This window comes from Marmota flaviventris, chromosome 2 (genome assembly GCF_047511675.1).
Source record: "Marmota flaviventris isolate mMarFla1 chromosome 2, mMarFla1.hap1, whole genome shotgun sequence".
In the NCBI taxonomy this organism is placed as follows: Eukaryota; Metazoa; Chordata; class Mammalia; order Rodentia; family Sciuridae; genus Marmota; species Marmota flaviventris.
The window spans coordinates 90,142,710-90,160,460 of NC_092499.1; the positions used below are offsets into that span (position 1 = coordinate 90,142,710).

The following is a 17,751-nucleotide window of genomic DNA, read 5'->3' on the forward strand; positions in this document are numbered from 1 at the left end:
AAAAAAAAACAATAAATAAGATATTGTGTCCAACTACAACTAAAAAATAAATTTTAAAAAGGAAATATTTCCTAGAGTGAAGAGAAGCTAGGGGTTTCCTCTCCCCTAGATAACTATGCCTATCCTCTTCTCCAAGACTGGCATCTTTTGCATTTTCCATTTTAGGGACCCCCACCTGGGCACAATAAAATTTGCCTATTCTTTGACTCATGTTTGCACTGATTTTACTTCTTCTTTTTTTTTTTTTTTTAGTTGGACACAATACCTTTATTTTATTTATTTTTATGTGGTGCTGAGGATCCAACCCAGCGCTCTACTGTTGAGCCCCAGCCCCAGCCCTGATTTTACTTCTTAAGTGTTTTGCAGGGCTAGGATTGTGGCTCAGTGCTAGAGTGCTCGCCTAGCCTGTGTGAGCACTGGGTTCGATCCTCAGCACCACATACACATACACATACAATAAAGATATTGTGTCCAACTAAAACTAAAAAATAAATATATTTTAAAAAAGTGTTTTGCATGTATCCCTACTGCCATTTAGCCCTGCTGTTCAGGCCACAGTCACCTGTTTTCCTAAAATAGTCTCCTAGCTGTGTTTTCCTGTCTTCAGTCTTATCTCCTTCAAGTAAATCCTGCACATTTTGTGGCCAAAGTGATCATTCTGAATGATGCAAAATTGGTCACTCAGTGTTACCGGCACTCCAGGCCAGAGCCTGATGTGGTTGCAAAGGACTGGATTCAGTCATCTGCACACATGAGAAAACAACATAAAAAGGAAAAATGAATTTAATTGTAATTTGACCAAAACTGGGAAGGTAGCTTTCTTCGCCTGCCATACAGTAGCAGTTTTGATTCATAGAAATGAAAGCCAGAAAATGTACATATGTAGATTTAGCTAAGTTGTACTAGTCACACAGTTCCAGTTTCCAATCCTTGCTTGTGTCTTCCCAGACTTTGGGGCCAGTTTCTCAGTTTCCATTCTCAGCATGAGGATTTAAAAAGTAACTTTTGCCAGAAAAGGGAAGTAAAAAACTCATTTAGGGGCTTTTAATTTTAAAGGGACTCTGATTCAACATTGCCTTGCTTCTAGCACTTCAGAGACTGCCCTTTGCCTCAAGGGTAAAGTTCATACTCTTCTTGTTTTTGTTTTTGTTTGTGCTGAAGATAAATCCAAGGCCTTGCATGTGCTAGGCAAATGCTCTATTACTGACCTATATCCCAACCCCCTAAAGTTCACACGCTTAGGAGGCTTAAAAGGCAGGCCTAGAGAGATCAAGCCCTTTCCCAACTTTCTCTCCATCCTCACCAAGAGTATGCTCCACCCATGCTGAATTTAATTCTTGAAACTCCACCTTGTTGCCTTCCCGTGCTATTTCTCTATTAGTTTTTCTATATCTAGTTCTCTCTAGCCTCCTGATCTCAGCAGCCTGAACCAGCACATTTTGATCTTAAAACCAGTGTGTCCAGTTACCTGCTAAAGTCTTCCCTGACATTCCAGATTTTTATGGCTAAGCCCATTTTTGTTCTTTGGGGCATTTATCTCTCTATATTGCATTTGCAGTTTTCTTTGACACTAGGGTATGAAATCCTTGTGGGTAGGGGCCAATTTATCCAGGTCATAATTCTAGTCTTCTAGCCTAATCAGAGTATATTTAGTGAATATAAAAGGAAGAACAAAAATGTTCAGCACATCTTTCTTACTCATTTGACTTTTCGCCCTAATGATGAGGATTTTTTCTGCAGGCAGACAAGTTGTTAAAAGCCTTAAAAGCCCATCTTAAACATGAAGAAAGAAAAGAAAAGAAGAATCAGGTAAGTAATGTTTTTCACCACCACCTAACTAAATTATGTTTACTTACTGAGCAGTTAATAGTAATTAGTGATGATTTAAAACATGCTGTTTTTTTTTTTAACTAGAGATCATTTTTGACAATTGTGCCTGTGACTATCTTTTCATAGTTATTTGTTAAAATGATAAAAGTGTCTTAGGCAGGCATATAAATTGTTAAATAAAGTGTCCCTATACAAACGCAAAAATTAATTACTACTTGCCAAATATTATGAAAGTTAGCATGGGATAAGTAGGGAGGGAACTAAATTTAAAATCAGAAAGACCCAGCTTACATAGCAGTTCTCCTTTCTTGAAAAACTCAAATTCCTTTGTGTGCTGCTAAATTGAGTGTTGCAAAAAGCAAATTAATTAGGTGCTGTGAAAATGACTTATATAACATATAAAACACTGCTGATGGGAGAGTTGTCATGGCTGCTTCATTCCTATAATGAAGACTTGATAAGGCATGACACCTAAATAGATCAGTGGCCAGGATTCTCAACTTGAAATTGGAGGAAATTTAAAAAAGAAAAGTGAAATTGAAGAAAATGTTACAAGGCTTTAATTGGAGCCTTGGTCAACTACTGATAGACAAAAAATTAATTATATATTTAGAAATGAAGGTAAATATAAACATGAACTAAATATTGAACTTTCTCCTCTGTCTTTACAATCTCTGCAAGTCCATATTCCAATTTATAAACATTTGTAAACTTTCAGTATTCTAATTTCCTTTTTCCATGCATGTCCATGTTGTGCTGGGGATAGAGCCATATGCATGCTAAGCAAATACTCTACCACTGAGCTATAGCCCCAGCCATAAGAATTTATTTTGAATTCAGGTATAAGGGCTGGGGGTGTAGCCAAGTGATTCAACTTTTGACTATCATGGACAAGGCCCTGGGTTCCATTCCCAGCACTGCAAGAAAAAAAAAAAAAAAAAAAGGAACTTTAAAAAGTTGCTAGATCTGGTGGTATGGAGCTGTGACTCAGTGGTAGACCACTTGCCACAGGGTTCGATCCTCAGCATCACATAAAGATACATAAACAAAATTAAGGTATTGTATCCATCTACAACTAAAAATATATTAAAAAAAAAAAAAAAAGTTTCTATATCCCTGAGCATGGTGGCACACACCTGTAATCCCAGTGGCTCAGGAGGCTAAGACAGGAGGATCCTGAGTTCAAAGCCAGCCTCAGCAAAAGTGAGGTGCTAAGCAACTCAGTGAGACCCTGTCTCTAAATGAAATATGAAATAGGGCTGGGGATGTGACTCAATGGTTAAGTACTTGATAGACCAAAAATTAAAATGATCTATTTCAAATTCAACATCTTGGGCCATTCCATTTTGAGCAAGGTAAAAGTCAAAATTCAGTTAGATATCAGATTCCTAAGTAATGAATCTGTGAATAAAGACCTTAGGTGGGTAAAAAGACTTGATATACAAGCCTTGGGTAAATCAGTTTATACTGTAAATGGAACATAGTAAATTAATGTTTCTCTTTTCAGGATGAAAGTCAAACTTCTGGATCCTCCAAGGATGAAACTGTGATACAGATTAACAGTCATGAACAAGCCAACAGGGAGCCAATTGGCAATATCACCAAAACGAGGAGGTGCAAGACAGTTCATGGGCACCCTGACTCTCAGGTGAATAGAAGTGTGCAGATTGAACAAAAGCCACCATGTTTGCCAAAATTGGCATTCTTAGCTTTCCTTTTAATTCCCTTATGAGGTCAGGTGGTTGGAAATTCACCATATACTGCAACAGCTGTTCAAAAACACAGACCTGTGTCGGGGCTGCTCATCATTGTACCCCAAACCCTAGCATTTAGGAAGAAATTACTAAGTATTAAATATAGGGCTGGGGCTGTGGCTGAAGCGGTAGCGCGCTTGCCTGGCATGCATGCGGCCCGGGTTCGATCCTCAGCACCACATGCAAACAAAGATGTTGTGTCTGCCAAAAACTAAAAAATAAATATTAAAAAAAAAAAAGTATTAAATGTAAATTAAGTATTTGTTGAATAAATATGAATATTCATTAAGTGACCACTTAAATGAGGTGTTGTAAATAAGAAGGAAAGAGAAACCAACATGGGAGTATGGTTTTAAAGTTCTCTTTCCTAGCTTGCCCTCCCACTGATCACGCTATACTTAATCTTTCAATAGTGTGATTATGTGGCTAGCTAGGGGCTTCCCTCTGTTTTAGTTACTTTTTTTTTTTTTTTTTTTTGGTACTGGAGATTGAACTTAGGGATACTATACCACTGAGCCTCAACCCAGCCCTTTTTATTTTGATATAGGATCTCCCTAAGTTGCTTAGGGCCTTGATAAAGTTCTGAGACTGACCTTGACCTTGGGATCATCTTGTCTCAGGCTCCCAAGTAGTTGGAATCACAAGCATGTACCACCACACCCAGCTATACTTTCATTCAAATGTAACTTTTACCAGACACAGTCCTAATTTCTTATTTTCTGGCTTCACATAGTCCCTTGGTCAGTAGAGTACCTCGGTCTCTTACATTAGTTTATCATTTATAAGAGAACCATTCTTTCCAGTGGTCCCTAATTCCTATTCCCAAATTAACATTCTCATGACACTGGATAAGGCACAAAACCAAATCTACCACTCAGAAGTCTTATTCTTGGGGCTGTGGTTGTAGCTCAGTGGTAGAGTATTTGCCTAGCACGTGTGAGGCACTGGATTCAATTCTCAACACCACATAAAAATAAATGAACGATGGGCTGGGGTTGTAGCTCAGTGATAGTGTGTGCACCTTGCATGTGGAGGGCACGGGTTTGATCCTCAGCACCACATAAAAATAAAATAAAGGTATCCATCTACAACTAAAAAAATATTTTAAAAAATAAATGAATGAATAAGGCTGGGGATATATAGCTCAGTTGGGAAAGTGCTTGCCTTGCATGTATAAGGCCCGGGGTTCAATCCCCAGCACCATAAATAAATATTAAAAAAAAAAAAAAAAAAAGTAACTTTTTTTTTTTAATTCTGCTTTACTCTTTTAACCAACCCCCTTCCCCTCATTATGTAACTATCTTTAGAAGACAGCAATTACTTTTTATTTAAATATGAAATTGTTTATTTCCTTTTAAAATTTGTAGCAGGATCATTCTGAGGTAAAAATGAGTGATGATACTGAATTCCAGAATCAAGAAAAGCAGAAAAACCAGGATCTTGGAACTACTGCAAAAGTTCCTTCTCTGCCAGACCAGAGCCAAGGAGATGATAATGTTGTTTCCTCAGGAAAAAGTGAGATGAATGGTATGACAAGTGACTTTTTTTTTTTTTTTTTAAAGAGAGAGAGAGAGAATTTTTTAATATTTATTTTTTAGTTTTCAGCGGACACAACATCTTTGTTTGTATGTGGTGCTAAGGATCGGACCCGGGCCGCACGCATGCCAGGCGAGCGTGCTACCACTTGAGCCACATCCCCAGCCCAGACAAGTGACTATTTTTTAAAAAGGAAATTGCTGGGGCTGGGGATGTTACTCAGTGGTAGAGTGCTCACCTAGCACATGCAAGATCCTGCGTTCGATCCTCAGCACTACATAAAAATAAAGTTATTGTGTCCAACTACAACTAAAAGTATTTAAAAAAAAAAAAAGGAAATTGCTAGTGGTAAGTGCATATTAATTTCCTAGGATTGCTGTAACAAACTGGGAGGCTTAGAACACAGAAATTTATTTCATAGTTCTGAGAGCTAGAAGTCCAAAATCAATGTATCGGTTATCAGCAGAGCCTTCTGAAACAATGGCTATCTGCCCTGTCTCTTCCTACCTTGTGGCGGCTTGTTGATGCTTGGTATTCCCTGGCCTTCTGCTGCATTTCTCTGGTCTCTGCCTTTATCAACACTTGGCATTCTCTCTTTCTGTCTCTTCTTTAAAAGACACCAATCATACTGGGTTATGATCCACCCACACATCTTCAACTTGATTACATTTGTAAAGACCCCATTTCTCTAGAGGTTATTTAGAAAGCGGTATTAGATACCAAGGGTTAGGGCTTTAACATATCTTTTTTGGGGGGTGTCTAAAGTTCAACCCATAGTACCATGTTATAGAACTTCTAAGTGTTCTGCAATTAAAGCAAAAGTTAGAACCAAATACAGATTTATCAGATCATCTTTACCTTTTTTTCCCCCCCGCCCTCTAACACTAAGAACCAATTCCAGGACCCCAGAATGGTAGGAAGCATTCTACCACTGAGCTATACCCCCAGCTCTAACTGATATAGAAACCAGAATAAGAGGGGTAGCTGGGAAGTTAATGTCTTTTTCATGACAGGAGAGCTCTCATTTAGTCTCATTACCTCCTCTAGCCAAGTACAGAGACCAATTCAAAGACCTGTTTTGCCTCCTCAACCAGCAGGGAGTTGTGAAGTTTACCTTCTAAGTGGCATAGCCTTTTTTACTCTGATAAATTAATATATTCCTAAGTCTAACTTCCTGAAAACCTTTTCCCTAAATTTTCTCAGGTAACAATTTGTTTTAGTAAAACTATAAAACTCAGTTCCTCCACCCCTAATAGCACTTTGTGCTCTCTGTCATTCGTCAGGAAAGCTGCCACTGGCCACAGAGCATCTCAGCATTAGGTTCACCTTGATAAACCTGCCTGGACCTGAGCCTTGCCAGAGAAGGGGTGTAGGGATTGAGAGAGATGATTTCCATTTCTTTTTTCACCAGCCATCTAAATCTGATCCTCAGCCTTCCTATTTTCCCCCAAATTTCAAATGTCTTACTAAACCTAGAAAATTGCAGGAAGAATGGTTTTGATTTAATGGATCTGAGATGAGCCTAGGAGTTTATTGGTTTGTTTTTGTTGTTGTTTTTTGATACCAGGGATTGAACCCAGGGGTCCTTAATCACTGAACCAAACTGAGCCCTTTTTATCCTTTATTTTGAGACAGGGTCTCAATAAATTGCTTAGGGTCTAAGTTGCTAAGGCTGGCTTTGAACCTGCGCTCCTCCTGCCTTGGCCTCCTGAGCCTCTGGGATTACAGGCATGTGCTACTGTGCCCAGCTCTTTTGTTTGTTTTACTTATTTATTTATTTTTTTGTTTGGTTGGGGGGTGGTTTACTAGGGATTGAACCCAGGTCCTTCATAATGCTAAGCATGCACTCTGCCACTGAGCAACACGTCCAGCCCAATTTTTAACAAGCCTCCCCAGATCATTTTGATGCATGTGCCTTATAGCCCATTTTTAAAATCATGATATAAAGCAAAATTTTAAGAAATGACAAGAGTTGGGGCTGGAATTATGGCTCAGTGGCAGAGCACTTGCCTCGCACATGTGAGGCACTGGGTTTGATCCTCATCACCATATTAAAAAAATAAAAAAGTAAAGGTATTGTGTCATCTACAAATTAAAAAATAATTTACAAAAAGAAAGAAATGACAGAGTTGGCAGTGAGAGTCTCAGGATCTGGTTTTGGTGGCCTGGAAAAAATGAGGAAGGGTGGGGCACAATGGAACACATCTACAATTTCACTACTTAGGAGGCTGAGACTGGAGGGTCATAATTTCCAGGCCAGCTTTTCTGAAGGTCCCTTTAAATCTTCATTGTCTAAATCCAAAGATACAGAACTAATGAAGGACTTTTTTTCCCCATTAATCACTGTTGACTTAGCAAGACCTTGTCTCAAAATATGAAAATAAGGGACCTAGGGATGTAGCTTAGTAGGTAGACTGCTTGCCTAGCATGCATGAGGGCCTGGGTTCAATAACCAGTCCCATAAATAAATAAATAAATAAATTAAAATGGGCTAGTGCTGTAGCTCAGTGGTAGAATACCCCTAGCTTCAATCCCCAGTTCTTGGGGGTCGGGGGAACAAAATGAAGATGGGCAGTAAGATAGGTTTCTCTGCTGAAACACAGTAGTTTGAAGGTTCTGGGGAGAAGAAATTGTTTTTACTTCTTATTTTGATATAATTTCATATTTAGAGAAAACTTGCAAGAATAGTACTAAGTTTCTATATTCACCCAAATGTTTAACATTTTACCACATTGGCCTTATCCTTCTCTGTGTCTGTATATATACACATATGTTGCATATGGCTTTTTTTCTGAATTGTTTGAGAAGTTGCATATATCTGCCCCTTTACTCCTAAATGTGTGTTTCTTAAACCATAAGAACTTTCTTGCACAAATGTACAAAGAACAAAAGAGTTCATTGAAATAGCTTCATATTCCACATTGTGAACTTTAAGAAACTACCACTTATTAAGTTCTGGTATAATATCAAAGAAAAATAGCCATAATTATCTGAACAGGCTCTTAAAATACTCTTACCTTTTTAACCATACATCTCTGTGAGGCAAGATATTTTCCATACATGCCTCAGACAGAATGGCATATCATAGCATAATGTATGCAGAAGCAGACAAGAAAATCATGGGGTTTTTTGCTTTTTTTTTTTTTTTTTTTTAAGGTACTAGGAATGGAACCAAAGGCCTCATGCATGCTAGGCAAGTGCTCTACCACTAAGCTACATCACTAGGCTCATACATACATTTTTTAGTAAGTTAAAAAATCTTGTGATTCAAATCAACAGAGATTAATGGGGAAAGAAAGTCCTTCATTAGTTCTGTATCTTTGGATTTAGACAATGAAGATTCAAAGGGACCTTCAGAAAGAAAGTCACTCTACACAGATGGGTTTTCCAAACTTGGAAACAATAAAAGAACTACAGTCACTACTCCAAGTAAGTTTATACACAATGAAACATAAGGTAATGAGTGGTTGGTCCACTTTAAACTAATATTGGAAAGGCAGTGGATGGTAGCAGCTAAAAGTTCAGATGCTAGAACCATGATTTATATTTTGCCACTTTTGCTTTCTAGCCTTGAAATCTTGGAGAACTTATTCTCAATAAACCAACTTATTGGTATAAAGTAGAAATAATTATACTATCTATTTCATCAAGTTTATATATATAGATTGAGAATATCACTTTTATTACTGATTACCTAGTACAGTGAATAGCATATAGCAGAGAATTGATAAATATCTGATGAATGAATAGTTCTTCAAGGTACTCGACACAATGTACACTGTATACTAACTTTCTAATAAATATGATGGACTCTTTTTAGACATGTAATTCTTTATCTTGTATTACTGGAACATTGCTTAGTACATAGAATGTGGACTTAGTGTCATGTATTTATAGTTGTTAGAATATTGCTCATCATATACTAGAAGTTCAACAAATATTTATATACATATTTAGAATAGCATAGGGCAGGGGTTAACATTCTACTGTCTGCCTGCCTTTTATCTCTTGAGCTAAGAATGTTTTTCCATATTTATAAAAAGAGTTTAAAAGAAGATGAGATAGAGATTGTACTGTATTTGGCCACAAAGCCAAAAATACTATCTGTCTCTTAACAGAAAAATTGTCAGTCCTTGACATAGAGCTTTCCAAGCATAATAAAATACATATTTGAGGGTCGGGAGTACAGTTTAGTGATACAATGTACACTTAATACTCGTAAGGCCCTGGGTTCAATCTCCAGCACCAAAGGAAGAAAACAAATATCAAACTTGTGATGACTAAATAAAGGTCATTTGATTAATTAGGGAAAAGACAAATCTGTTCTCTTCTTTAAACCAAGATGTCAGGAAAGTGAACAACGGGGAGATTGTGAATGTTTGATAGTTTATAAAATGAATAGGCTTTGCTGTGAGTTTCAAAAATTGAAGTGTTTTAAAATTAAAGATTTAGCAAAAATGATACTGAAGTTAAATGTCAGGGATGCAAGGAGAATAATTATTAACACCAAAAGCAGAAGGAAGGTGAATAAATGGAATTCTATTAATTTTCATATTTGGGGGGGGGGTTCATTCTAGATTTTAAGAAGCTTCATGAGGCTCGTTTTAAGGAAATGGAGTCCATTGATGAATATATTAAGAGAAAAAAGAAACATTTTGAAGACCACAACTCCTTTCATGAACTGAAGGTATGCAGAAAAAACTTCACAGCTTTAATGGGATTAAGCTACTTGGTTTTATTTTAAAAGCATGTAATGCCACAGTTAATACATCCAGCTTTGTATTACTATGCCTGTGGAATAGATTTGTTTGGGTTTAATATATTTTTATCTTGTTATTTTTATTTTGTTTATTTTTTGTGTGTGGGGATTGAACCCAGGGCCTTGCACATGCCAGGAAAGTGCTCTACCACTGAGCTATATCCCCAGCTTTTTTTATATTTTATTTGGAAACAGGGTCTCACTGAGTTGCCAAGGCTGACCTTGAACTTTCAGTCCTTCTGTCAGCCTCCCAGGTACCTGGGATTACAATTACATACCACCACACCCAGTTTAATATACTTTTATCTTAATATTGCTTTCTTCCACTGAGAATTTTCAAAACCCTCTAGAAGAAACATCCTCACTGTGAGGAAGTATTCTACAGTGGCAATGAGTTCTTCTATATTCATTCATAGGTTTTGCCTCACTTTCATTGAGGGTAGACTGCAGCTATCTTCTTTTGCTTCTCTCTCACCTAAAGGAAAATGGGGTGCTGCATAGTGGCTAACCTATGCTAGCAGCTCCTTCAAGGGTCTTTAGTCCAAGCCCTACTGGATTCAGTGAGCCCTTCAAGTAAGAGAAGGTGATGTAGTCAACCCTGAGATTGAGTTAGGAGAATAGTGAATTGAGAGTATCCTAGGAAGTTGATGTTACTGGTATCTGAGGTTAAGGAAGTGCTAGATAGGGGACTGAGAAACATTTATGATTTATATAAATAACAACCTGCCTATTTCTCAAAAGGAATTTAAGGCAGTTTGTGGTATTACACATATCAGAAAACCGTATAAAGTCAATTTAAAAGGGCTGAACATGTGGCTTCAGTAGTAGAGTATTTGCCTAGTGTGTGCAAGGCCTGGGTTCCACCGCAACATTGCAAAAGGAGTGTGGTGGGGGAACAGAAAATGAGCACTATTAGCAAGAACAATGTCTACTGCTATCACTGCTGAGTTTTGAGTTTTCTGGCAACTAGGCCAAAAGAGACACACTGGATTATAAACTTCTTGGTGAAAAACTTAGTTAAAAAAAAAATATATATTTATTTCAACAGTATTTATAAAATGCTGCCAGGCGTGGTGGCATACACCTGTAATCCCTGCAACTCCCAGTGCCTCAGGAAGCTGAGGCAGGAGGATCACAAGTTTGAGGCCAGCCTGGCTAATTTAACAAGACCTTGTCTCAATATAAATAAAAGGATTGGGAATATAGCTTAGTGGTAGAGCACCTCTGGGTTCAATCCCTAGTACCACCAAAAAGAAAAGGGGGGGGAAAATGTTACTTGTTTATCAGACTTTTAGCAAACAACACAGGAGAGATATTCAGTATGTTCATAATTAGCTTTCTTACATATTAGCAAGGGCTAAATTAAAAACTGGCACATGAAGCTCATGCCTATGGCATTACATGAAGACATGCAGCTTCTTTTTTTGCATAGGTGTGAACTGGCTGCAAAGCTGCCTGGAAATGTCACAAATGTCTCTTTACTGTGAAACTGGATCTACTAAATCATTGATTGACAAACTTTCTATTTTATATAGTAGAGATGAGTTAATTTTCTGGGCAAAAGTTAAGGTTGGAACAACTGCCTTGAAATGTGTTGAATGAATTGAGTAGCTTATCTTATTTTTCAGTTTAACTCCAGCCTAATATCCCCATCTGAATGAGTATAGTTCTAAAATTCTACCCTTCATCTCCATTGTTTAGGGAATTGGTCTATTGGATTTGGTATGATCTATTTGAAGACAGGAGAATAAAAAAAAAAACTACAGTGACTTCACCCTAGCTGAGATGAAGTTGCTCTTGGCAGTTAACATGTTTGGGACTTGGTCATTGGATAGTGACGGACAATAGTAAGCATTGATAATCAACCTGATCATAACAAACTTTCTGTGATGTCCATTTAAAAAAAAAAAAAAAGGAGCCTTGGGGGGCGGCTGGGGTTGTGGCTAAGTGGTAGCACACTTGCCTGGCATGCATGAGGTACTGGGTTCAATCCTCAGCACCACATACAAATAAATAAAATAAAGGTCCATCAACAACTTTAAAATATTTTTTAAAAAAAAGGAGCCTTCTTTCATTTAATTTATCAAATGGCCCTGTAGAAATGTCTAAAAACTTATGCATGAAAGTGCTTATTTACTTTGCCAATAGAGGAATTATCAAATTTTTAATTTAATTCAATTCCATACTAGGAATTGAACCCACTGAGCCATACCGCAGCCCTTTTTTGTTTTTTGAGACAAGTTCTCACCAAGTTGCTGAGGCTGGTTTCTAACTTGCCATCCTCCTGACTCAGTCTCCAAAGTCACTGGGATTATATATGCCACCATGCTCAGTTTCTGAAATATCATTTCTTTAGTCATGTGATGTTACATGTTTATATTTATAATTGGCTTTTTTTCTATAGATTTGTCCATTCTTATTTATTTGCTTTAATGGCATGTATTATATATTAAAAATACTTTTCCACACTGGGCAAGATGGCACACACCTATAATCCTAGTTGCTCGGTAGGCTGATGCGGGAGGATGGGAAGTTCAAAGCCAGCCTCAGCAAGAGCGAGACACTAAGCAACTCAGAACCTGTCTCTAAATAAAATACAAAAAAGGGTTGGAGATGTGGTTGACTACCCCTGAGTTTAATCCCTGGTTTCCTGTGCGTCCCCCATCCCCGCCCCCCCCCCCAAAAAAAAAAGACTGGGAATGTAGCTCAGTAGCAGATAGCCTAGGATGCACAAGGCCCTAGTAACACAGAAAATAATTCTTTTAAATGATATAATGGGGAAGGAAAGGATGTCAGGTTGAGTTACAAATGGACATGAAACAGAATAAATGGAGCACTCTTTTGCACTTTGAGAGACCAAACTTTTAAAAGTTATATATTTTTTTCTTCAGAAGCAGCCTGGCAATAAGGGAGGAGTAGTAACTCCAGTTCCTCCGAAAGGAAGACTCTCTGTGACTTGTACACCAATCAGCCAGCAGCGCTCAAAAGGCCAATCACATGGCCCTGCAAGTCGGAGCACTAGGTATCTGAAGGGGTCAGTCAAGCACTCTCCTCTCTCAGCAGCTAAAATGAGTGTCAGGTAAAGAGGTTGTTCCAAAATTTAATCAGGGGTAAGATTTCAATTGGATTTTATCCAATATGTCCTAATATAGATTAAAAAAATGAGAAAGAGGACCAGGGACAAGAGAAAGATCAGCAGTATTTATAAGTTCTAATCTTAATCTCACAATTGAGTTCAGTTTTGATTAATAAGTAAAGATCAAGCTAGGCACAGTGGCACAAGCCTGTAATCCCAATGGCTTGGGAGGCTAAGGTAGGAGGATCTCAAGTTCAAAGCCAGCCTCAGCAACTTAGTGACGCCTTAAGTAACTTAGCAAGACCCTTTTTCTAAATTTAAAAAAAAATTTAATGGGGCTGGGAATGTGACTCAGTGTTAAGCACCCCTGGGTTCAATCCCTCCTACCAAAAAAAAAAAAGTGAAAATATAATATGAAGTATATGAGAATCTTCATTTTATTACCTTGATATATGCCATCAAAGATGTCGAGAGGAGCTGGGGTTGTGGCTCAGTGTAGAGCACTTGCCTAGCATGTGTGAGGCACTGGGTTCGAACCTAAGCACTGCATATAAATAAATGAATAAAAGTCCATCAACGACTAAAAAAAAATTTTTTTAAATGTCTAGAGAGAAATTTTTCCATTAACTTAAATATGAAAGTGGAACTAGGAGCTCCAATGGTGCAATTGGTTAGCACACAGTACTTGTAAGAGTGAAGCTAAATTCCTACCTCAAGTCTCAATGCAGTAAACTGTAAAATTGACTCTTCCTAAAGTATCCACTAGGCACTGCAGTGTCATAGCCACCTCATGACCCATTAATACCTATATTTTCCATGCCTTTCCTGATATCAAGGTTACCCTTCAACTGTGATCATCCCCACAGGTTAAAATATTTAGGTGCCTTCTAATATTGAAATTTTATTCTCTTCTTTTCATAACAGCAATTGCAGTATCTAATATAGAGTTGTTGCATGTGACTCCCAACATGTGTGATTATCTAACACAGTTTGGGTTTTGTTTTTTGGTTTTTTTTTTTTTTTTTTTTTTTTGGTTTTTTTGTTTGTTTTGTTTTTTGGTTGCTTTGTTTTGTTTTTGCCCTCCTAGGGATAGAACTTAGGGCCTGATGCATTTTATATATATGTATATATATTATTTTTTAAATTGGATTTTCGTTGAATCTGAGACACCATTGATTGAAGACATGTGATGTTTTTTGTATTTTATTAGACACATGGTTTATTTTATAAACCATGAAGAAAAATCACTGCCAGTTAACTATTGACATGTTAACAATTATAAAGCGCTTCCCAATTTCAGAGATGTTAATATGTAGGAAAAGTCTGTATCAGAGAATCACTAAAATACACTTATGGTGATTTCCCATGAGTACAAAATGGACTTATTTATGTACAACTCTAGTGATATTTTTCTAGGAAGACATAATCACTCCTCTGGCAGAGCAGTCTTCTGTCTTTCTGACATCTTATCTCCAGGAGGAGGATGAGAAAGGAAGCCTATCAGATTTCCTGGTGAACTGTATGTAACTTGAGGTCTGCAGGATTATTTGTCCTTTATAATGGCATTGGTAAATACTAGAACACCAAAAGATACAAAAAACATATTTTACAAATAATGGAAGTTAACAAATGATTTGCTTTAGCAATACCCTTTCAAGAACATGTTTTTTATGTAAGAGAAGTTCATTCTAATAACAGTATTTATTGAGCCCCTTTAGCTGCCTAGCAATAGAAAAGTGGTTTTATTTCTAAGCTTGACATAATTTACACTTGCCACAAGCACTCAGGTCTTGTACTCCACTGTCCTGTTTAGGTTTTCAGCTGCTACTAAAGATAATGAGCATAAGCATTCAATGATCAAGACTCCAGCTAGAAAGTCTCCACATGTGACCACATCTGGGAAAACCTCAGAAGGCCATGCTGTGCTGGGGACACCCAATTTAAAGACCAACAGAGGGAATTCTGCTGCAGGTAAAAATCAAAACCAAATCAAACGTCTTTATTGGTTCATCTTTAAACTTCATAAAATTAAGTCTCAAAAAAAAATAAAAAGAAGAGCTGGGGATGTGACTCAGTGGTTAAGTGCTCCTGGGTTCAATCCCTGGGGAAAAAAAAAAAATTCAACCATGATGAATTGTTTTTACTGTTTCAATGATTTGGCTATATGCCAATTTATGTATTTTACTGCTCAAAGGTATGGTTATTTCCAGCTTTAATTATTATGTATAGTATAGATAAGAAAACTCTTGAGCAGGTTTCTTATACATGTGCAAATGTATAGATTAGAAGCAAGACTGCTGAATTCGAGAATATTCATACTTTTCCTGTGCTGGCTGAATTGTACCCATCCATGCTCCTACAGGCAGTATATGACAACCTCCATTATCCCACTTCCTGCTTGCACTGGATATTAACACAACGGTATAGCTTAAATACAGGGTTTTGATCTTTTTTTTTTTTTTTTTTTTTTTTTTAACTAGGTGTTCCTAGATTCTATTGTTCCTTCACAAATACAGGCAAGTGTTGACATTTGGCAATAAACTAGGTACAACTGAGTGGCTCCCCATATGAGAGGAAGTGATTATAAAATGTGCCAGATGTTTGGTACCTAACTATAGCAAAGAGGCTTACTAAATCACACCATTCTGATGTATTTTTAAGTTTTTAGCGGACACAACATCTTTATTTGTATGTGGTGCTGAGGATCGAACCTGGGCCACACGCATGCCAGGCGAGTGCGCTACCGCTTGAGCCACATCCCCAGCCCCTCTGATGTATTTTTAACTTTATGATGGCTGGGGATATAGCTCAGTTGGTAGAGTGCTTGCCTCGCATGCAAAAGGCCCTAGGTTCTATCCCCAGTACCACAAAACAAAAGAAAACAAAAACTTTATGGTACCAAAATTCACATTCTTAAATGATAATAGTCTTTATTAATAACCAGAGTCATGTCACACATTGTGGCAACACCTGTAATCCTAGCAACTCAGAAGGCTGAGGCAAGTTCAAGACCAGCCTCAGCAACTTAGTGAGACCCTATCTTGAAATAAAATATAAAAAGAACCCCAGGGGCTGGGTTTTGTAGCTTAGTGGTAGAATGCTTGCCTAGCACATGTGAGGCACTGGGTTCAATTCTCAGCACTGCATATAAATAAATAAAAATAAAGGTCCATCAACAACTTAAAAAAAAAAAAAAGACCTGGGAATGTAGCTCAGTGGTAGGTGCTACCCCTGGGTTCAATCCCCAGTAACACATATACACACAAACAGCCATGTTAATAACATGTAATCTTTAAAAAGAATATCTACTACTACCACTGAAAAATAACCAAGCTATTTCTTTCTTTTTTTTTTTTTTGGAACTGGGAATTGAACCCAGGGGCACTTAACTACTGAGCCATATCCCAGCCCTTTTTCTTTTTCTTTTCTTGTTTTTCTTTTTCTTTTTTTTTTTTTTTTTTTTTTGGTGAACCAAAAATTTATTTGCTCATTTCTTGCATTTGAAGTACTCTTCAATGACATCCTTGGCCTGAGATTCTTTGCCATAGTCCTTAACAACTACACAACTACAACCAACCACTTTATGGGGGTTTGCCCTCTAGGTCAATTTTACAGAAGCCTACCCATTCTCCTAGTTTCTTGTCATCATCGACCTTAATTAGATTGATTTGGTACTCAGCACAAAGGGCCTCCACCAATTTGACATCATTATAGTTGGATGCAAGCACACAGATGGGCCTGACACCTTTTCCTAGGTTTCCCGTAGAACCGGATGCCATTCGGAACTTTTGTGCTAACACCATGAACTTCATGCTTTCTTCCCTTGGCTGAAGTTTTGTTCCTGTTACAACAACCCACAGTATTGAGACTGATAAAACGTACTTGTGGAAGGCTTTGGCAGCTTCGAGAATTTCATGTGCAAGACCAGCGTGGACGAGGGCGGTCTTCAGCACCTTTTGTAAAGCAGTGTTTACATCCATTACACCTCCAGCAGTAACGCCTTCTTTGGCCATGGCAGTGGGTGGGTTATGGGTGAAGCTGAATCTTGAACAAACCTGAGCCTCCGCGAGACTCTGCAACAGCAGGGAAAGACCCCTTTTTCATTTTTTATTTTGAGATGGGGCCTTGCTAAATTGCAGTCCTCCTGCTTCTGCCTCCCAAATTGCTGGGATTATAGGCATGTGCCACAATGCCTGGCTAACCCAGCTATTTCTTGAAATGGGATTCTAGATTCCTAGCTGATCCCTCGAAATGTCATAACTTCCAAAATACTTGAGGAGCTGTTAATGGGAAACAAAAATCTGAGTGGTTAGATTTCATTATTTTTCCCCCTTTCTCTTTTTTTGGGGGGCACATACTAGGAATTAAATTCAAAGACACTCAACCACTGAGCCACATCCACAGCCCTATTTTGTGTTTTATTTAGAGAGAGGGTCTCACTGAGTTGCTTAGCACCTCACTTTTGCTGAGCCTGGCTTTTAACTCGAGATCCTTCTATCTCAGCCTCTGAACTGCTGGGATCACCACCGTGCAATACCACACCTGGCTTCCTTTTTCCTTTTTGACCCCATATCTATTTCATACTATTCATGTAGATAGTCTTAGCTTGTTCAGGCTGCTATAACAAACCACCACTGACTGGCTTACAAACAACAAAAATTTATTTCTCACAGCTCTGGATGTCAGATCAGGTTGCCTACATGGTCAGATTCTGGTGAAGGCCCCCTTGGAAGGTAGCACACTACTGACTTCTCATTGTATCTCTAGGTGATAGAAAGATAGGAGCTTTGTGAAGT

The 17,751-nt window shown here is 37.9% G+C and overlaps 1 protein-coding gene across 1 annotated transcript in view; it reads left to right on the forward strand.

Moving 5' to 3' along the window:
• Nusap1 (nucleolar and spindle associated protein 1) overlaps positions 1 to 17,751 on the forward strand; it is a 31,006-nt gene that overhangs the window by 6,868 nt on the left and 6,387 nt on the right. Inside the window, exons 2-8 of the mRNA XM_027926224.3 lie at positions 1,741 to 1,809; positions 3,338 to 3,478; positions 4,952 to 5,111; positions 8,451 to 8,549; positions 9,698 to 9,807; positions 12,771 to 12,958; positions 14,769 to 14,926. Of these exons, the coding sequence (XP_027782025.1) occupies positions 1,741 to 1,809; positions 3,338 to 3,478; positions 4,952 to 5,111; positions 8,451 to 8,549; positions 9,698 to 9,807; positions 12,771 to 12,958; positions 14,769 to 14,926 (925 nt within the window). The remainder of the gene's footprint in view (positions 1 to 1,740; positions 1,810 to 3,337; positions 3,479 to 4,951; positions 5,112 to 8,450; positions 8,550 to 9,697; positions 9,808 to 12,770; positions 12,959 to 14,768; positions 14,927 to 17,751) is intronic.